Source organism: Papio anubis, chromosome 2, assembly GCF_008728515.1.
Source record: "Papio anubis isolate 15944 chromosome 2, Panubis1.0, whole genome shotgun sequence".
Taxonomy (NCBI): domain Eukaryota; kingdom Metazoa; phylum Chordata; class Mammalia; order Primates; family Cercopithecidae; genus Papio; species Papio anubis.
This window is the reverse complement of record NC_044977.1, coordinates 50,705,599-50,727,928: the sequence shown is the minus strand read 5'-3', so window position 1 is coordinate 50,727,928 and position 22,330 is coordinate 50,705,599. Positions and strand designations below refer to the sequence as shown.

General features: G+C 50.8%; 1 protein-coding gene across 2 annotated transcripts in view; it reads right to left on the bottom strand.

The window, feature by feature from the left end:
• Positions 1-1,907: 1,907 nt before the first annotated feature.
• The window catches only part of WNT7A (Wnt family member 7A), a 60,069-nt gene continuing 39,646 nt past the window's right edge, over positions 1,908-22,330 (bottom strand). For both annotated transcript variants that reach the window (XM_031663110.1, XM_009200170.4), the window contains exon 4: positions 1,908-5,178. In XM_031663110.1, the coding sequence (XP_031518970.1) occupies positions 4,699-5,178 (480 nt within the window). In that variant the 3' untranslated portion in view covers positions 1,908-4,698. The remainder of the gene's footprint in view (positions 5,179-22,330) is intronic.

The window sequence follows — 22,330 nt, the reverse complement described above, 5'->3', positions numbered from 1 at the left end:
AAGGACAAGATGTACAGAGAAATGGGACCACAGTAATTCTGTGCTGGAGATAAATAGGGTATGGTGATGAAAGAGAGGGCATGAGAACTGCTAGAACCTCGTCTGGCAGAGTGCTTATCTCCTAAGTGGCACCATTGCTACTGCTGTGCAAAAGGCTGCCAGCATGGCAGGTGCAAGGTCACTGTGGGATAAGGAACTTGGACTTTACCTACAGGACAATGGGGAGCCATGGCTGGTGACAGGTGTGGTGTGAGTTGGTCTGGCCAGAGCTTGGAGGCTGGCTTGATGGGGTATGAGTGGAAGCAGGGAGACCTGGAGGAGGCCTTGACATTCTTTCAGATTCTCACCTGAAAGAGACAATGGTGGCCAAAGAAGGTGATGGGCAGTGAGAAAACTCATGAGATGCCCCAGGGAGAGACTGCCAGAGCTTGGTAGCCTGTTGAATGTGCCTGGTGATGGGGAGGAAGTTGACGATAGCAGTCTGCATCTGGCATGGACAGCCTGTGTGGTCCACAGCCTGAACCTTTTATCTCTATCTTCCTCAAGCCTCTATTTGAAGTGGTAGAAGGTTCAGGTGATGATGGCTCAGATGATGTGGGACAGCCCAAGCTATAGCCTTCCTTCCCTTGAGTCTGGGTGGTGGGGCCTTGAAGAGGTAATTTCTCTTCCCTGAGACTGGTTGTCATCTGTGAAGCAGGAGCAAGAGGCTTCCTAGGGTCTTAGGAAACATGTCTTAGACTTGCCTTGAAGTGTGCAGGGGACAGCCCCACCTCAGGTGGGAAAAGCCTCCCCAGGACTGTCCTGACCTCAGGTGGGAAAAGCTTCCCCAGGACTGTCCTGACCTCAGGTGGAAAAGCCTCCCCAGTACTGTCCTGACCTTGGGTGGGAAAAGCCTCCTCAGGAATGTCCTGCCCTTGAGTGGAAAAGCCTCCTCAGGACTGTCCTGACCTCGGGTGGAAAGGACTCCCCAGGACTGTCCTGACTTCAGGTGGGAAAAGCCTCCCCAGGACTGTCCTGACCTTGGGTGGGAAAAGCCTCCCCAGGAATGTCCTGCCCTTGAGTGGAAAAGCCTCCCCAGGACTGTTCTGACCTTGGATGGGAAAAGCCTCCCCAGGTCTGTTCTGACTCAGGTCTTGCTGACAGGTTCCCTTGCCGGTTGGCAGGGCACTCTCTGCAGAGAGGTTCAGGCACTGGCTCATCTCCTCAGGGCCTTTGGGAAAGCCCAGTTCCTGCTTCATGAAGCCCTGAGATAGTTTTAAACTCAAGTCCAGAGGCTGCGTGTGTGTGTGTGTGTGTGTGTGTGTGTGTGTGTGTAGGAACTTTACCCCCTTAACCCCTTCCCTCAAATTATTTTGCTGCCTCCATTGGTGCACTATGTTGGTGCAAGGCCATCCCAGGGAGGCACACGTCCTGAACTTGGTTTTCTTTCTGCCAAATTTGCTGTGTGGCCTTGAGTAAAGCCCTGGCCCTCTCTGGGCCTCAGTTTCTCCAGTTCTAAAACAAGAGATGGGTCCAAGTCAGAGACTGTACGCTGGTGGCATGAAGGCCAAGTTCAGCCCACAGTCATGTTTTTGTCATGGTGTTCGTCATGGTGTTTGTCAACGTACTGAAAAAGTGGGATATTTTACTTAAAAACCTGGATGTTTGTCCTTTCTTGAAAAATCAGAGGATCTGACCATGAAGAGGCCCACATTCCCATGTGGCAAAATTGCCCTTGTGTTGAGCAGCTTACTTTCTGAGACTTGGTTCCTGCTAAGACCCCTAGTGTCTGGGTTCTCATCACTATAGTCCCGGGCTTTCTGGTGTTTTTGGTTCAGCCTCTAATGATTTTGGCCTTTGCAATGTCAGTTTAGTTGAAAAGCCACTTTAGGAATAGACCAAAGGGGCTGGTGGATACCTCTGCCCAATGCAGAACCAAATATTTATTACCATAAGCCATGTTTGAAGAATCCCGTAGTTGCAGAGAGAATAGTGATAATAATTAATAATAATATTTAGCATTCATCCATTGCTTTGCAACTCAAAGTGCCATACAGTCATTACTGGGAGGGTCCTCACAACAGCCCTGTGAGGTAGGTGTTATTATTCTGATTTCACAGGTGGAGAAACTGGGGCTCAGAGCACAGCTGAGCAGGGCACCAGAGAGAGGGCAGGCCCGAATTGGGAACCCATGGTGAGGGAGGACACAGGGATGACTCTTCTGAGATTGTGTTTACATGACTATCACTGAACACTCATATGGGGGAGCTGGTCAGAATCTCCCCATTCCCAGGTGCCAAGGAGGCCAGAAGCAGAAGGGTTGCAGGGTTGGGAAGCCATCCTGCTCATGGCAGATCTGGTAGGTTTTCCAAAGCAAAGATAAAATGTGACCTGCAGACTCCCAAGAAACTCCTCAGCTCCCTATCCATAGGTGTACCTACCTCATCCACCCACCCACTTTCCCATCTATTCATCCATTCATCCACTCACTTATCTATCCATCCGCCCATCTGTTTATCCCTTCATCTATCCATCTACCCATCCATCCATTTATCCATCCACCCACCCCACATGCTTATCCATCCACACATCCACCCGTTCACCTACCTACTCACACATTCATCCATCCCTCCATCCATTCACTCCATGGACCCTTCACATGCCCACTCCTCCAGACACCCAAGTTAAAGAAAAATGGGAAAAAAAATGTCCAAGAGAAGAAACCATGCAACCAACCAGTCACTTTTATTTGCCCATGCTGTGATCCAGGCTCAGTGTGGACATTGAGGAGTCAGACACAGCCTCGATACTGAGGGGCTCCCAGTAGGTGGGGCCACGGGGCTATGCTGTGGTCTCAGAGGTTTCTGGTTTTCACCCATGGGTGTGGGTACAGAGTTCAGAGGTGCCATCTCTTGGTGGTTCAACACAATCACACACAATCTCTGCTGTCTGCCTCACACCACCAGCCCTCACATGCAAGCAGAGACCCTGGGGAGCAGCAGATGCAAAGGCACGCAGCTCCACACCTGAGACCTGATCTCCCAGGCACATGGAGAGAAACAGATACTTGGGTAGCACGGAAACACACAGACACATACACACACGAGTACGGCGGAGGCACTGCAAGATGCAAAGTCACGTGACTACCCCCAAGTCCCTAAGGAGCTACAGTAAACACACATACCGGAAATGCAAATGGACACATCTTAGAACACCCCCAGCCTGCTGGAGGACAGTTTTCTAGGCTGAGGCTCTGGGTGTAGCTGGACCCAAAGCAAAGTGGCCTCCCCCGAACCTCTCCCTGCTGCTTGGCCTTGGGAGCAGGATATCCAGGAAGCTCCGCTGGGCCTGGCTGCTCATCGGCCCCTCACCCCACCTGCTCTGGGTCCCCTCATCTGAGGACTGCATCTCACCTTCCAGGACACACAGGCAATGGCTAGTGTCTTGGTGAGGTGCAGGGCTCCCTGAACTGGCCTCTGCTGCATAATGATGGTGAAGTCCCTGTGAGGGGCACAATGACTACCCACCACAGTAACTCATTTCGAGGCTACCACCCAGTGGCCCTGCTTGAAAGGCCTGAACTTAACAGGCTGAGGCTGGGGATTTGCTTTCTTTCCCAGTTAACATGGATGAGATGACGCCTCAACCCCAGGCATCCAGGGCATCTTGTGCCCACTTGGCAAATAGAACTCAAGAATCCAGCTGTGTAAGGGGCCTCGTGGGGCCTGACCCCACAACCAGGCATCGCCCCTCCTTACCCCAAAGTGAGTACCAGAATTAAGAAGAAGCATAGGCTGTGGAATGATACAGCAGACTCGATATAAATAAAATATTCATATAAAAATAGTCTCTTACAAAATATTCTCTCTTATCCGGTGGCTCACTTTCTGAAAGATGGAAACTGCTGGGAATTTATTATTATTTTTCCTCTCTCTATATATTCCAAACTGGATTTTTCTAATGGTGAAGTTTGAACTAGGGAGGGCAAAAGGATGGGAAACATACTCTGGAAAAAACATCTCCAAATCTGGACCAGCTTAAATTTCTGGATAAGTAGCAGCAAAGAGCAAAAAAAAGAAAAAAAAATATATATATATATATATAAAAATGTGTGTGTGTATATATCTATATATGTATAAAGGATATCTGCTCTTGTGCTTAAACATCTAGTGCTGCAAGGGGGGTACTTGCAAAATCAACTAGTAGAAATATCTGCATTAAGAATAGTTATGTATACTTCTACATGGCTCCTTGTCCTAGCAACAAAATCATCCCGCTAGGAAAGCAAGCAGTTCACTTTGATTGCAGAAAACGGATCCCGACGAGGTGGAAGAATTCTTTTTAATTAAATAAATTAATATTATTTTATCAGAATAAATTGTTAAATATTGCTATGATGAGGCCCAGGGGTCCAGAGTTCCTGCTGCAAAAGGCTTCGCTTTAGCCGCGGAGGGACCTGGGCTGTGTCTGGGGGAGGGTGGAGCAGCATTGGGTGTGGAACAGAATAGTCGAGGGTTCTGAGAGATTTTTTTTTTTCCCCACAGATGCCTGCAGGAAACCCAGGAAAAGTACCCTCCTCAGCAGAAAAGACAAGCTCAGCATTCCTGCGGTTCCCTGTGAAGATCCAGGCAGTGACCTGCCAGGGAGCCCGCAGCTTGGAAACGGTCCGGTCCTCCCAGCAATCTGACTTGCAGTGGGAGGGTGGTGTGCACACAGGGCTCACTTGCACGTGTACATCTCCGTGCGCTCGCTGCACGTGTTGCACTTGACATAGCAGCACCAGTGGAACTTACAGTTGCACTGCCACACGCGGGCATACTGGTGGGTGTTGTAGCCACGCCCACAGCACATGAGGTCACAGCCGCTGGCCTGGGGGGCCGTCTTGTTGCAGGCGCGGCCCTGGGTGCCCACACTGCCGGTCACCGGGTCCTCCTCGCAGTAGTTGGGTGACTTCTCGATGTACACCAGGTCCGTGTCCATGGGCTTGCGGTATGACAGTGGCTTCTTGATCTTCAGGAAGGTGGGCCTCTTGTTGCGGCTGGCACGCACAGGCTCCACGTGAACGGCCTCGTTGTACTTGTCCTTGAGCACATAGCCCAGCTCCCGAAACTGTGGCAGCGTGGTCCAGCACGTCTTGGTGGTGCACGAGCCTGACACGCCGTGGCACTTACATTCCAGCTTCATGTTCTCCTCCAGGATCTGCAGGGGAGGGCGGGGAAGAGCACAGCACAGGTCACTGAACGCCAAGGCCAAATGCAGCCCCCAGATCCCCCTACCCCTGCCCCACCTATCTGGGTCTGGCTTTAGTTTTTTCTTTCTGGTGTAGGAAACTCAGACCTGGATTCCAGACCCTCTCACTCCAGCCTTTGTGCTGTGCAAGCCACTTCAGCCCTCTGTGCAGTAGTTTCCCCATGTGTAGAATGGGGATAACGATAGTGCCTAATTATACCCATACAATGAAATACTACACAGCAAGGAGAAAGAATGAATTGCTCACACATGCACAAAGAGTGGATCTTTAAGAGGTAATGTTGGCCGGGCGCGGTGGCTCACGCCTGTAATCCCAGCACTTTGGGAGGCCGAGGCAGGTGGATCATGAGGTCAGGGGATCGAGACCATCCTGGCTAACACAGTGAAACCCGGTCTCTATTAAAAAAAAAAAATACAAAAAATTAGCCAAGCATGGTGGCGGGAGCCTGTAGTCCCAGTTACTCAGGAGGCTGAGGCAGGAGAATGGTGTGAACCTGGGAGGCAAAGCTTGCAGTGAGTCGAGATCACACCACTGCACTCCAGCCTGGGCGACAGAGCGAGACTCCGTCTAAAAAAAAAAAAAAAAAAAAAAGGTAATGTTGAGTGGAAGAAGTTGGACACCAAAGAGGACATACTTTATGATTCCATTTATATGAAGTTCAAGAATTGAATAGCGGATGCTTTTCATTTAAACTGTATTCAACTACAAAGACAGTGGACTAGAGTTGGGCCATGAGCCATATTTTGCTTACCTTTGTTTTAGAATAGCCCAGCAACAAGAGAAGGCAACATTTTACCCAGCACCCAGAGTACAGCATATTCAGATGATTTTCAGGGTACTTTAAAAAATTGTTTTTATTTCTTTCTCTCACTTTTCTTCCTTCCTTCCTCCCTCCACCCCTTTCTTCCTTTTTCACCTATAAAGAAATATCTTGGGACTAAAGCTTCTCTTCCTTCCTCCTCCATCCTAAGACACGAATTGAGCTCCTGCTGTGTACCAGGCATGGAGATGGAGATTTCCCGGTGGGCACAGTTGCTGGGTCACCGTGTGTGAGCATTTTTATTATCCTTCATTCAGATTGTCAAATTGCTTTTGCCTGTTATGTCATGAAAGAATGAATGGAGGAAGGGGTAAGTGGGTGGACATTTATTAACCCCCTGCACACACACTGGGCCCATGCTTTTATGTATGGCATCTTATTAATTCTGTGAAGCCAGTATGATTGACTACTTTTTACAGAAAAAAACCTCGAGGTTCAACTAAGTCTCAGAGCTGGTCTGTGAGACATTCTGAGGCAAGGGGCTTGGAGCTGAGGGGTGAACTGAGTGTCTGCTGGCCACTTAGTTCCCATGTGATGCTTCTTCTCCGGGTCTCAGTTTCCTTAACTCTAACATATAGTGAAGACAATTCCATCTTTTCTGAGAAAATTAGGGTGCTGGAACGGAATCAGACATGCAAAAAACACTCACTAGTCTTGCCTCTGGCCCTGAGCCTGTTCAGGATGCTGGGGATACCCAGGTGACAAGATTAAGTTCCTGTCTCTGAGGATTGGGTTCATGTTCAGGGTCTTCCTGGCCCTAAGAGCTCTGCTTCCAGGAGAGGTGACCAGTGTTTGGTCAATAGAACCACCAGGGAGGGAGTGCTATCACATTTCAACCTCAATATCTGCAATCAAATAAGCCAGTGATCCCTCCATCCAGAGTGTTCAGGAACAGGACTGGCTGGTTGAAGGCTCTGGTTCTAGAACACCTGGCATCACAGAGTACCTCCTGTAGGCAGCACTCTCCCAGGACCCCCCACACACACAGCCCATGTTGGATGAGCAGCCTGTTCAAATGCAGGCTACGTCCCACAGATCTGTGTCCCCAAAATAACACAGATATCCCTTTTGATTGTCAGTGAGGGGATAGTTCCTAGGTCTCCAGCCTGCCTTTCTGCCTTGGCTTAAGAAGTAGGAGAAAGAGCAAAGGTTTGGAGGTGTGATGACACAATTGGGGGCAGAGTTAGGCAGGTGTTTCTGATGCACTCAGGCCCAGTTGAGCTGGAGGCTTTGACATAGAGATACCTAGGGGATGCTCAAAATGGATTCTGACAATACTGAGTGTTGGCGAGCATATGGAGCACCTGGAGCACTCAGGCACTGCTGGAGGCATGCAAAGGTGGTACATGTATGTTAGAAACCTGTTTTCCAGTATCTAGTAAGGCTGAGGATACACATGCCTATGACTCAGACCTTCAATTTCCAAGACACATACCCTAGAGAATCACTGTGTGTGCAAAGGAAACAGGTTCAAGAATGTCCACACAGCAATGTTCATAATCGCTCTGACCTGGGCACCATCCAGATGACCATCCACAGTGAGTGGATAAGCCACAGCATGTGCATTTCAATTGAACACAATAAGGCAATGACAATGAACAGCTCTAGCAAGCCACACTGACAGGGACTAACTCAGAAACACAGTGTGGAGGGACAGAAGCAAGCCAGAAATGATTTCCACAGAGTGATTTCATTTGGATCAAGGTCAAAGGCAGACAAAAGTGGATTGTATTGTTTAGAAGCCCATCCACCAATATCAAGACAAGGTTATTCCCAGGGCGGGGAGGGGCTGTGGTTGGCCAGGGGCACCCAGCGGTCTTCTGGGGGTCCTGGCAATATTCTGCTCCTTGATATGGGTTATGGTTACATGGATCATGTTTTGTAACTATTCTTTAAAGTGAACAGGGATGCTCTGTGTACCTTTTTCACATAAGCAATATCTCAATTTATAAAAATGCAATGGATACAATCAATGGCCAACAAGCACATGAGAAGATGTTTAGTAGCACTGGTCCCCAAGAAAAGGCAAATCAAAACCACAACGACATGCTCCTTTACACTCACTAGGAGGCTAAGACAATAACAAGTGTCGGCGAGGGTGTGGAGCCATCAGAACCCTCCTGCACTGCTGGCGGGCATCGGAAATGAGGCAGCCACTCTGGAAAACAGTCTGGCAGCTCCTCAGAATGTTAGACACAGAATGTGTGACTCAACAATTCCACCCCTAGGTGTATGCCCAAGAGAAATGAAAACATGTCCACAATAAAATGAGTACATGATTGCTCATAGCAGTAGTATTCATAACAGCTAAAAAGTGAGAGGAATAACTCCCTTAACTATTAACAGATAAGCAAAATGAGGTATACAATGGAATGTTATTCAGCCATAAAAAGGAATGAAGTACTGACACATGCTACAATGTGGATGCGCCTTGAAAACATTATATGCTAAGTGAAAGTAGCCAGATGCAAAAGGCCACATATCATGTGATTCCATTTACATGCAATGCCTAGAACAGGCAGATCCATAATGACACATGGGAGATTAGTGGTTGCAGAGAAGAAGGGAAATGGGGAGTGGCAGCTAATGGGTACAGATTTCTTTATGAGGTGATGAAAATAATGTAAAATTGATTGTGTTGATGGTTGCACGTATCTGCGAATATATATTAAAAACCATTGAATTGCTTACTTTAAGTGGTGATACTGTATGGCATGTGAATTATACCTCAGAAAAGTGGTTTTCTTTAAAAAGGCGACGGGAAGACCCTGGAAGGTTTTCATGGGAAAGCAATACCAAGGCTTTCCTGTATTTCCACATCTGTGATACTGGGGGCTACTACCATGGTAGGCCCTAAGCAATGGCCCTAGTGCAGAAAGCGGCTCCTGTGTCCTGGATGGGGGTCGCTGCTCCTCCTGCCCCTCTTGGACCCCTGAATGTGGCCTCCCTGTTCCTCTGAGGCCATTGATGGCCTGATGCCATGGTGGCATTGAATGGGCCCTGATCAGGTGGCATCCAGCCCGCTAGCCCTGCATACTCTGCATTTTGAGAGCTGCAGTGACTGCATTATGTCCACATTAAGCCAGGCATAATCACAGCTGCCTGGACAGGGCTGGCCACCAGACAGGCACCCAGCCCTCTCTCTGAGGCAAGGGACAACAGCAGAGGAAGTGTGTGAGGGACAAAGCTGCACTCTTTGCACCCTGCTGCTTGAGGCCAGGCTTCTGAGCTGCCTGAGGAGACTTCTGAGCTCCCTTCCCCACTTGAAGAGCCTAGGCTCTGTGCTTCAGTGTCAGGAGGTCTGAGGGCTTTCAGGCTCAGGCTCTAAGATGACACAGCTCCATGCAGCTTCCCAGTGACTGGCATACAGCAGGTGTGCAGAAAACGCCTGAAGGTAATTCACCAAGGGGGTGCATTCAAATCACTCCACAAGCAGTATGCCCCAGGCCTGAGCAATTGTCAGTTGAATGTTCAGGGTCCCACAGGCTCTGCTAGGCTAGCCAGGTATCAACCCTCCATTGCTGGATATAGGTGAAGTCGAGAGGATTCAAGGTAAAGCCATGGCAAAGGTGGGGGACAATCGAGGGGCTTGGAGCAGCTGGCAGAATGTCAGTATTTTATATTGGTGGCTGCACCATTGGGTTAAAGGTTAAAGACCAGCTGCATGAAACTGCTAGAGTTTGCCATTTTGCCATCTTGTGATGCTGAGATTTCACAATACATGTGAAAAATAAATAAGGAAGTAAATCTGTGAATCTGGTGTCTGTCCTCAGTAGGCCCTTCCAGGTGGTTTGACCAGTGGAAGGCACTGGCAGGAAATCAGAGGGCAGGAGAAAAGTTCTGGGAGTTATTTCCCCTTCTTGCTCCCTGCTGGGCCCTTCAGGATGTCTGCACACCCCTATCACAGGTCACAGCTCTTGCTGGGAAGTCCTCTCTCTACAGCCCCAGGATTCTAGCAGTCCAGCCTCCCCTGTCTTTGGGCCTAAGGAGTAACCGCTCCCCAGTGTAGCCAGTCCCAGGGTGCTGCACCAACTCTTTGGGTTCCTTTACTTTTGTCCTCTTTTGTTAGCAAACTCTTTCTTTTTTAAAACAGCTTTACTGCAGCACAATTCACATACCATACAATTCACCTATCAAAAGTGTACAATTCAGCAGTTTTTAGTATATTCAGAGTTGTACAATTACCATTACAATCTAATTCTGGAACATTTTAGTCACCCCCCAAAAGAAATCCCATACCCATTGCAGTCATTCCCCATTTCCCCTTTTCCCAGTCCCAGGCAGCCACTAATCTACCTGCTGTCTTTGTAGATCTGTCTGTTCTAGACAGATCTATTCTATAAATGGAATCACAGAGTATGTGGCATTTTCTGTCTCCAGCTTCCTTCCCTGAGCATAAAGTGTTCAGGCTCTGTGCATGTTGTAGCATGTGTTAGAATTCTTTTCCTTTTCATGGCTGAATAACATTCCATGGTACAGGTATGCCACATTTTGTCCACGCATCCATCGGTCATTGGACAGTGGTCTCTTTCTAAACTCTCCTTAATTTCCCAGTCTGAATGTGCCTGTGGCATCCAGCCATGACCACAGTGGATACACCTGGCTCCTCTGTGGCAGGGCCAAGCTGAGCCCCACCCTCCTGGCCTCCAGGCCCATGCTGTCTCCACAGCAGCCGCCTCCGCTTGAGCAACCTCACCCCTTCCATGCCTCTCGGCCCTGCACCTGCTGTTCCTTATCTGGAAGGCCAATCTTTATCACCATTACAGACGATGGCCCAATAATTCCACTACTGAATATGTACCCTGCGGGGAGGCTTGTGCTTGTGCAAAATGTCAAAGAGCCTCACAGAGACCTTATCTGAAATATCCAAAGGCCAAAAGAATCTGAAGATCCACCAGTGGGGACTGGTTATGTAAATTATGGCACATCTATAAGCTGGAAAGCCCTATAGCTGCTAAAGAGAATGAAATAGCTCTTACTCACTAACCAAGGACACTGCAAGGTCCATGGTTAAGAGGGCAAAGCAAGGTACAGAAAGGCTTGCAGCATGGGAGCTTGTTTGTATGAGAAACAAGACTCATACACGTATGCTTGTAAGAGCACAGGGTATTTCTGGAATTATATGAGGGGAATTGGTAAGAGCAGCTGTCTCTGTGGAGGACACCAGTGCCAGGGGACCAGGTGGACAAACGGGAGTCTTACTTTTCATGGGATTGTCTTTTGTAGTGTTTGATTATTCTGCCATGTCAGGAAAAAAGTCACCTCCTCACAAAGCCTTCCCTGATTGTCAGGATAGACAGTGTCTCCCTCATGGTTTCCATGGCTGACCTGTGCTGTTAGAGTCCTTGTCTCCTTAGCACTGTGATGATCTGCCTATATGTCAGCATTCCCCAGGCCAATTGCCCTCCAAGGGAGGACTTGCTTCATAGCTACAAGTAGTGGTATGTTGCTCAAACTGGCTCTCAAAAAAACAACAACAACAACAACAAAAAGCCCTGTTATGTGGTATTTCCCAATTTCTGAGGAATAAATTAAATGTTCCCACCATGGCTGACTTTAAGCTACCAACAGTTTAACCACTGACAAATCCCTGAATATTTAGTAGTGGGTCTTCCAGCCCATAGGAGTGTTCCAACACACCGCTGGCCTGGGAGTGTGATTAGCGCATAGCCTCCAGCTGTCAGATCCTTCAGGGCGTGGGGCCCTGCATCTGGGGGCCAAGAGAGGCCATTTTAGCCAGAGGCAGTCCAACGTAATGGGCAGGACCAAGTCCAGCACTCCCCATCAAGGCTTTGCTGGGCCAGCATCCAAGTGTGAGTCCTCCATCTGCCCAACCCTGCTTCTCCTCTTCCCCTTTATGCAGATTCCCAATAAATAGCTGGGACCTGAAACTCCATCTCAGCCTCCGCTTCCAGAGAACCCCACTGGCCACACTCCTCAGGCCCCAGGCCAGGTCATTCACCTTGAAATCCCCAGCCTTTGATGAAGAGCCTCGCATGCAAACGATGCTGCCTCGTGTTTGCAAGGGGAACGGGACCTAGGGCGTGTCTGTCCAGGTATGCATTCACTCATGCACCTGTTTTACAATGAGGACCTACTCTGTGCTATTTGGCGTCACCCCTGCTGGGGAGTTCCCAGGAAGACTATGACACAAGCAGGTGCTGCTCCGGTTTTCTCTGAGCTTCTGGTCCCCACCTTCCCTGAGTTTGCAATCCTTGCCACCTCTGAGCTTGTGATTCCAAACCAGAAGTAGCTGTGGAATTAATAATTCCCCAGAGTCTAATCATACACTGGTAAGTGCTATGAAGGAGTGAAAGTGACAAAGAAGGAAACTTGAACCCATGGGAGCTGCTCCTGTGTGCATCTCAAGGAAGTCCCCCAAGAAGGCCAGGGCTGAGCTGAAGTCAGATAACAGGAGGGATAAATTAGAATTGGCCAAACTCAGGGAGATGGGGAAAAGGCATTTCAGATCGGGAAACAGAGACAGAGAACTGGAAGAGGGAGCAGGCTTAAGGAAGAGCACATGTTGAGCACATAATGAGGACATTTCAGGCACGGTGAGTGGCCAGAAAGAGGGGCATCTGGGGAGTAGAAGGGTCTTTTGGTGCTACTGAAATCTGACTCCAGTTAGCTCAGGCATCTACAGAGGATAATGTGAGTGAAGTGCCAGGCAGACTTCAATCCCTTCCACAGAATAAAACAAGTGGCTGAAACCAGCCAGAAGGCTGAACATCTACAATTTTTGATATCTAAAAAATTGATTGCAAAATCACAGTATGGGAGAGACTGAGAAAGATTGAAATTGACCACAAGTTCTATATAAGCTAAGAGGCTACTGAAAAGCCAACACTCTGGGGCCATATTAACTAAGGCCTAATGCCCACAATAAAGGAGGGGATGGTCTTGGTATACAGTTTTCAGAACTGGACTATGCCTCAGCAGATGGAAAGAAACAGAGCATGTCTAGAGTAGAGGGCTGGAGGACCCACAGTGAATGAGCTGGAGCTGCTCAGCCTGGAGAAGGTAGTTTCTGGGATCCCTAGTCACTACTCCACAGGGTCTGCAGGCCTGACCCAGGACAGAGTGAGCAGGAAGGACTGTGTATCCAGAGGGCAGAGCTGGGACCCCAGTTGATGATGGCAGTCACAGAGCAGTAGATTCCTGCTCAGTGAGAGGCCAACCTCCCCAACAAGGCTCACCAGGGCTCAAGAGGATTGCCGGTAAGATAGTGAGCTCCCTGTCCTGGAATGTGTGTAAGCAGCAGCTGAGGTCTGTAAAGGGGACTCCTGCACCAGGTTGGGTGGGGCTGCAAACCAGAGCCTTCTCTGCCTCCCAGCCATGCCCCAAACCTGTCTGGAGCAGCAGGAAGGATTTTCTGCACCACTGGAGGGAGAAAAATCAATCTCTTTTTGACAGGTCCCCCAGGAAGTGCCAACAATGTACCAGGTGCTGCCCAGAGCCCGGAATTACTCAGGGTGGGGTTCTCAGGCCTGGGAGGGGACTGGGGAGAAACTTGGCTCCAGAAAATTCCTTGATTCATAATGCCAAATAGATACTATCAAATTTGGCGCTTCTGGTCCTGTCCCAGACACTCGGGCTGCCCAGGGGACCTGGGGGTGAACTTCCTGGAAGAAGGAAGGATTCTTGGGAGGGGAGGTCAGACAGCAACCTGTGGCTCCCATAGGGTCCATGCCACATGGTGTTCCTATGACCGGAAGCGTCCGCCACCCTCCATAGCATTCTGAGGGGCATCCAATTTTAAAAATCAAAGGCTTCCCAGCCTTGAACACACTGCTCACTGTCATCCCTGCCCCCAGCACCCATGGAAGGCACCCTAAAGCACTGGGCGCTCCAGGATCGATCCTGCACTGCCCTACTCCAGGAATGTGTCCCCATTCATCTCCGCAGGCCCAGCCCAACCCAGCCCTCTACAGCTCTCCACAGTGCCACCTCCTCCACAGAGCGGCCTGTCCCAGCCCCACCCGACCCCAGCACCTGACGTCTTTATCTTGGTGCCTTATTTTCTAGCAAGACCAGTGGGGCCTTGGAGCTTTGCAAACAGTGACTCTTCAGTGAAGCCTTCCCTCGCCCCTAAACCGAAGTAACCCCACTGGTCATTGCTAAGGATGGGTGACTCAGACCAGTCAGAGCCAAACTGAAGTGAGTCCTGGGGATTCTGCACGCACAGAAGACAAGAGCTACTGGTTATCTCCCACCAGATATGAACAGGAGGGAATGCAGGGGCCAGAGCTGTGGACAGGCATTGTACAACCACATGGGGCAGAGAATAGCATCAACTAGGAAAGCAGAGCTGAGAAATAGAGAGGCGGCAAGGAAGGGGTGCATGTGGCTGGGTCCGGGAAATATCATTTGTACCCAGGATCAAGCCAGACCTGAATTCATTAACCCAAGACCACTGTGTTCCAGGAAGTAATGAATACCCTTTGCTCTTAAGCAAGCTTTAGTTGGGTTTCTGTCCATTACAGCTTAAAGTACCCTAACTGGAATAGAAATCCTTTCATCTGGGTGGTGGAGGTGCCTTTTGTAAAGCAGATAGCCAGCCCCTAGTTGATGGGTTTCAAGTCACCCATGGCATGGCGCAGGTCTGGGGAGCCAAGGACTGGTTTGCCTAAAAAGGTCTTTGGAAGGCCAGAACCTCGAGGGCTGGAGCTCAAGACTCTGGGTTCGCTGAGTATCTGCTGCTTCCTCCCCTCTGGAACCCCTCTGAGGTTGGCCAGCCTGGCTCCTCTGAAGGGAGTGGTCGGTTATGGACTACTTATACCTCAGGTTATGAGTGATGACCTAGGCAATCAGAACCAGTCTTCAGGAAAGCATGATGTGGCCAAAGGCAGCCTGAAGCAGAAGGGCTGGCACTGTGGCAGAGTCAGGTCACCCAAGAAGTTCAATTCAAATCCCACCCCTGCCACCACATGCTGGTGATGGCAGAAATGGCCCAAGAGAACATGGCACACTCTCTGGCTCTCCATTTCCTCATTGCTGCTGGCCTACCTCTCACCACAGAGGCCAAAAACACAGCACATCGCCTGCTCATTGCTGCTGGCCTACCTCTGACCACGGAGGCCGAAAACACGACACATCGCCTGAAAAAAACAGAGACCCGGAAGAGCAACTTCTCCCTTTCTATCTTTGGATGCTGTGATGTAAAAGTGTGATTCCTGGAGCTTAGGCAGCCATCTTGTGGCCATTAGGCAAGACCTAAGAGGCTGACAAACTGACAATGGCAGAATGGAAGGGTGAAAAGAGCTGGGGCCCAAGAGAAGACTGTTGAGCCTCTGAAAGAAACCACATCCAGATTTTTATTTTGCAGGAAAAAAACAAACTCCTACCATCAATACCACTTTTGGTAACAGTAAGGCAGTCTGTTACTTGCACCCTAATGCATCCTAAGAGATTTGTCCCTCGTTGTAAAGTAGGAACAAGTCCTCTCAAAGGGAACAGTGGGGATTAAATAGGAGAAGGCTTTTTGAGACCTGGCACCATGTATCTCACAGAACTGGCACCCAGCCTGTGGGAACTTTTCTCATTTTGAGCAGCGGATGCTGGGATGAGCGCACACAGGGCTGGAAGGGCAGGGCAGGGAGAACGGCGCTGTGGGGCAGAAGGAGCCGTCAGATGGAGGTCCTGCTTCTGTCTGTACACTGCTGTGTGTCTGCAGGCAAGTCCCTTTCCTTCTCTGAGTCTCAGTTTTCCCTACCAATGAAGGCACCACAGGGGATCTCGGAGAGAAAAGATGAGGACACAGGGAGACGAGGAGGGGAGGGTGAGGAGAGAAGCAGGTTGGCTGAGGTTGTCCACACTCTCCCAGATGTCCCTGGCGTGAAAATCCATTTCTGTGCAGTGCAGCAGCTGCAGAGATGCAAGGAAGTGACCATTTCCCCCAAAGGTCATTTGGAGCTCCTGGGAGCCCTGCTGTTGAAGCCCCAGCCCTTCGTCCGTTCTCCTGCCTATTTCCACACCGAGGTCAACTCACCCCAGAACCCCTGTCCTATTGCAAACACCCTCCCAGCACCAGAAGCATGTCTGTGCTGCTGCCACCTGGCATGGCAACCCCAGGGCATCTTTAAGCAGCCCCTGCAATGGCTGCCTTTGTTCTCCCGTCACATGATGTGCTCCTGGTCCCCGCAGTGCCTTCTCCCATCCACACCGCTGGTACTGCTGTCTCCCATGCTCAGAGCCCAGCCACCCTCCCCCCAGCAGAAGGCTCGTTCCTGAACCTTCTCCAAAAAGATCCATGCCAGCTGGATCACGTGGTAAAGGTGGGCCCTGGTCAAAAAGATGCACAGAAAGCAGGTAGGAGCTTCACTGGGTGTGGAGGCCCCTCGCTCTCAGGCTGGGGGACTGATGGCTTAGTTTTCACAGAAAGCCATGTCAGATCCAGAGACTTGAGGCAGGAGATGGTCACCAAGTTCCGTTGGCTTCCTCTCCTGTGCCCCATGCCCCATCTGTTCATGTTTCTTGTCTCCAAGCACCCACCCTGCACCAACCAAGTGAAACACGGGTCCATTATCCTCTGTGTGTGGTAGAAGGTGTCCCTGGCTGCTGCTCACCCCTGCTCTGCCCCGGGAGGCTGAGCTGTGTCCCTCCTTGCCCTCCACCTTCCCAATGGGGGATCCCATAGGGACTGGAGGGCAGGAGAAAATACAGGCTGGACTTTTACACCCCGGACTCCCTGTCCATGGACCACATGGCGGCTGTGACTGTCTACTTAGAACCACAGCACCTGCCAGGAGGCCCCTTTCCCCAAGCCATGCTTTCTCCACTAACACTGCCTTCCAGGGCAGTCAGAGCTCCCCACTGTTGCCAGCCCTAAGGCCTTTTCAGGATTCCCTAAATCCTGCCCACATCTCTGTAGTCATCCTTTACCTAAATGTTCCTCTGTTACCCCTGACTACGCCATCTCCCAGACTCTGGCGGGCACACTGGGTGAGTCCCTCCTTGAGCCCCAGCTTTGTCTCCTCATGACATGGGCTCAATGCAACACGCCTGGTGGTGCAGCATCTGGGTTAAATGACCGAAGGTGGAGTTCCAGGGAAAGAGACACTCATAATCACCACTGTGATTATGTAGGATTGTGCTATTGTTCAAGGCTCTGTAGGCAATGTTGGTGTTGGTGTGAGGATCAGAGTGAGGACAGTTTCTCGGCCTAGGGCTCAATGCTGGCCTCAAGCCCAAGCTTCTCAGTGTCATTTCTTCCTATGTGTATGCCTGAACCTCTCAGCATACACATAGGAAGCGGCACAAGGGCAGGATCCATGCCCACCTCTAATAAAAGCCGCTGCTTCTGAGGTAGCTGCGGTGTCCAGTGCCTGACACGAATGCACACAGAAACCTTATGAGGAAGGTTGACCATCATCAGCCCATTTCACAGATAAGCAGACTGGGGAGCCAAGGGGTGGCAGTGCTGGCCACAATCACACAGTCAGGAAGCGTGGAACTGGTATTGGAATCCAGCAGTCTGGCTCTAGAGCTGTGATGCTGCAGAACAGAAGGAAGGTGGGTGGGCTAGGATGGCCTTGCCCCCTCATCGATGCTCACCTGGGCTGGATTGTATAGGAGACACTGTCGCATGCCACCGGGATCTGTCCTTCAGGACCAGACACTCCCTCTGCAGCTGCTGGGAGTGTTGCTGTGGATGGCTAGCAGCTGAGTTCCTTCCTAGGCACTGCCCTCCCCTGATGGGAGCTGTCTCACCTAAGGCCACTCCCCGTCCCTGGGCAGTCCTCCAGCCAAAGACTGGTTGGTGTTGGGTACAAAGGCCTATCTCCCTGCCTCCATGGGGCTAACCCAGCTCCAGGTTTCTCATGGGACCAACATAAGTCCCTGTGGCTGCTGCATCACTGGCCAACTTCTCTCAATGCCCAGGGTGGCCTTCCCCACTGCCTTATAGGTGTATCTCCCCAGAGTCCTGCCCAGGACCCATCCTGCTGGCTAATGTCCAAACCAGGGACCCTTTCCAAGGCACCAAATGAAGACAATGTGGAGGTCAGTGGGTAGGCAGCCTTGGATCCCCAACCCCGGGAGACAATGAGTGTGGATATCCACACCAGAATAGGTGTTACAGGCTCCCATCCAGAGCTGCTGCTACTTGCTCCCCTCCTGTTCCTGCTCCTGCTTCTCCTGCTCCTGATGATGTTCCTCCTCCTCCTCCTCCTCTTCCTCCTCCTCAGGCTCCTCTTGCTCCCCCTCCTCCTCAGGATCCTCCTGCTCTTCCTGCTGCTCCTCCTTCTCCTTCTCAAGCTCTTCCTGCTCCTCCTTCTCCCCCTCCTCCTTCTCTTGCTCCCCTCCTCCTGCTCCTCCTCTTCCTCTGCAGGCTCCTCCTCCTCCACAGACTTCTCCTTCTTCCCAAGATTCTCCTGTTCTTCCTCCTTCTGCTCCTCATTCTCCACGGACTCCTCCAACTCTTCCTCCTTCACAGGCTCCTCCTCCTTCTCAAGCTCCTCCTTCTTCCCAAGCTTCTCCTGCTCTTCCTCCTCCTCCTCCTCCTCAGGCTCCTCCTACTCTTTCTCCTGCTCCTTCTCCTCCTTCTCAGTCTCCTCCTACTCCTCCTCTCCCTCCCCATGTCGATCCATCTTAGCAGAAAGCTGCATTTCAGCCAGCTGCAGCTGTATACCTCTGGGCAACTCAGATGAAAGAGCAGAAAAAAAAGCTTTTTTTTTCCGTAAACATTTGAGGTATTTTCTTTTTGGTGCATTCTTTAAGTCATTCTGGATGCACTGATTTCAAGCAAATATTCCTGCTTGACATGGAGTGGATGGCAGGGAAAAGATGCACCCCATAGGACAGGCCCCCTGGAATGCAGCCTGGGAGGTGCAGGAAGAGAGGTTTCCACTCAAACCAGAGAGAAGTTTCCTGGTCTACATAGGGGGCCTTCTGAAACTCAGTGTTTGCCAGGTTACAACTGTTCAAATGCTCCCTACGGCTCCTGAGGTTAAAGCCCAGATTCCTCTGCCTGGCTTTCAAGGCCCTCCACGAACTGGTCTCTGCCCAACTTTGCAGTATTGTAGGACCCCAAGAATGGTGGACACACAGCCCCTCACCCCAGACTCATCCCTTTCTAGGCTCCTACCCCCCACCCCAAGTAACCTGTGCGGCCTGCACACAGCCACCCCTCACTATGTGCTTACACACACACAACCTCCCCAGGCACGGCCCCATGCGACCCCCCCCTCCCCACAGGCTCACACCTTCACACTCCTCAGCACACTCAAAGCACACACTCACACCTGTGCACACACTCACACACTCTCACACGTATGCATGACCCACATGCTCACACACAGGTGCTTCTCATGCTGTCCATTCCTACACAACATGTGTATAGATAGCCCTTCACACACAGTCCTGCCCACATACTTCCTGGCACACAAGCTCACACACACACCCTCAAACATGAAGGGAGTCCATACGGTGGTGGCTAGCAGATGGACCCACTGCACAGTGGCGCAGGGGGCCGGGGGCCAGGCCTCAGCTTTGCTCCCCTGTAAACTGGGGCATTTAAAGTAGCAAACCCATTTAGAGGTGGAATAGTCGAGCCCCACACAGTGCAGCCTCTCCTAGATGCATTCTGGATGCCTCTCTCTCATAAGCGACCTCCCTGCAGGCTGCTAGGTTGACTGCGGGGAAGGGGTTGCCTTGGATAAGCCTGGCCCAGAGTGTAGGTTAGTGGGAACTGTGGCCTGTGACCTGGGGTGAGGCAATCAGGTGACCCCAACCACAGCATGAGGGGCAGGAAGGCTGACAGTGGGGACGTGGAGCCGCTGAACCTATGTGCTTCTCTCTACTGCTGGAGCACCATGAAATGGCCTTGGCAATCAGTCATTCATTCACTTATTCATTCATTCACTCATTCATCTTTCCACTACATGCTAACTTAATCCCTTCCCTGGCCAGGAGCTGAGGTTGGTGGCCACGTGGGCAGAAAGAGGCAAGCCCCCGACTCCCTTGAAGCTTAGGCTCTGGAGAGGGAGGTGGCTATGCTGTCAAGTGTCGCACGGGCATGAGGCTGATACCAGCGTCCACCAATGGTGGCTCTGAAGGTGGCTCCCGCTCCTGTGGTCGCAGCTCCCAGAACTTCCCCCACAGCCTGGCTGGAAAATGTTTTTAAAACAATTTGAGAAATCAGAATCAGGCAGGGTATTAGACAGCATTGAGCAATTGTTTATTTTGCTCAGGGTGATAATGGTACCGTGGTTATGTTTTTTTAGAAGTCCCTATTGATTTGAGATACACAGTCATGTGTGTGTGGAATAACATGTTGTCTAGGGTTTTCCTTAAACCCTTCCAGTTGTGGGGACCTGAGAAGAGAAAACTAGGTAGAGGACTTGGACCACAAGCTGGGGTTGCTGATGCTGGGGGTCGGGTGCATGCTAGGGGTTGGGTGTATGCTGGGGGTTGGGTGCATACTGCAGGTCAGGGGCACGCTGTGGGTCAGGTGCATGCTGTGGGTTGGGTGCTTGCTGGGAGTCGGGGGCATGGGGCTCCTTTTACTGTTCTCTCTCCATCTGTCCTCCAGGCATCCCCTGCTGCCTCTTTGACCTCATCTCCTATGCCCTCATTCACTCCATGCTCATCACAGTGGGTTCTTTGCTATTCCTCCAGCACCCCAGGCATGCTCCTGCCTCAGGGCCTTTGTACCTGCTGCCCCTCTGCCTTGGGGTACTCTTCCCCAGGCTCCACATGGCTCCCTTCCTCAGTGCTTCTAGCCTTTGCTCAAATCTCACCTTCCCCATGAGGCTCTCCCTGACTTTTGCCCTGGTCTTTCCTACCCCTGCCCTGGCTTGTTTTGCTCCTTAGCTTGCGTCAAATGTGACACAGCACACATTTTAGTTGTTGTGTTTATCATGTCTCCCTCTAGAATGTAAACTGCCCAGGGGCAAGGGCCTGGTCTGTCCATCTCCTGTGGTGTCCCCAGCAGCTAGACCAGTGCCAGGAACAAAGCTGGTGCTCAGTAAATACTTGCAAATGAATGAGAGCAGTAAGAAAGAAAGTGACTGGAGTGATGAGGTGAGGAAGTGACCTTAAGCTGAGAACCAGACATTGAAGAGGAGTCGATGAGACAAAAAGGGAGGAAAGGGCAGGCCAGGCAGAGGGAAGAGCATAGGCAAAGGCCAAGGGCAGAAGGAAGCAGGGAGCAGTCAGGAAACAGGAAGGAGGGCAGTGGGCCAGGCTGGAGGGCCGGCGGGGTCTTTGTCCTGATGGTTCTCGCTGGGGTCAGAGGAGTACATATGGAATGGTACTGGAGAAGCTCTCCCAGGCGTCCACGCAGAGGACAGGCTAGTGACCTGAGCAGGAAGGTCCTGAGATGCAGGAAGATGCAGGGTGGAGGCTCAGTCAGGCAGAACCAGAGAGAGAATGGGGAAGCACGCAGAAACCAGAGGACCGCCCGCCTGGCCAGCTCCCAGGGCAAGACCCCTGTGAACCCGTTTGGTGGTAAATCAGCTACAAACTGTGCAACTGATGAGGGCCGAGCCAGCATCCACAGCTCCTGCTGATTGGCCTGGCCAGAGCGAGCCCCATGAGGACGCAGAGCAATGGGACACAGAGGTAGAGGACCCAGAGCACAGGTCCCTCCATCAGTCCAGACCCTCCTCTCTTGGCCAGAAACCTGGGCTCTGTCAGGGACAACCCCAAAGATGGTGGACTTCAAAGAGGGATGGGACCTCCCCACGAGGCTGGGGGAACAGTAACACCAGAAACACACACACACAAACTTGTCCACGAATGTCAATAACAGCATTATTCATAATAACCAAAAGGTGAAACAACTCAAATGTCCATCAATGGATGAATGGGTAAACACACAGTTGTCTTTCCATACAATGAAATATTATTCAGCCATAAAAAGGAATGAAGTACTGACACATGCTGCAACATGGATGAACCTTGAAGACATTATCCTGAGTGAAAGACGCTGGACACAAAAGACCACAGCGTGTATGCTTCCAGATGTATGCAATGTCCAGAACAGGAAATCCATAGAGACAGAAAGCAGAGGAGTGGCTGCCAGGGGCTGGGAGAGAGGGAATGAGGAGTGACTACTAGTGGGCACAGGGTTTCTCTGACGGGTGCTGAGAAGTTTCAAAATTGATTGTGGTGATGGTTGCACAACTGTGAATACCCTGAAAATCATGGACTTGTACACTCTAAGAGGATGCATTGTACGGCATGAGAATTGTATCTCAGTAAAGCTGGGGGTTTTTTTGTTTAAAAAAAAAAAAAAAGACCAGAGATCCCACTGGGCCAGTGTCCCTAGGATTTTG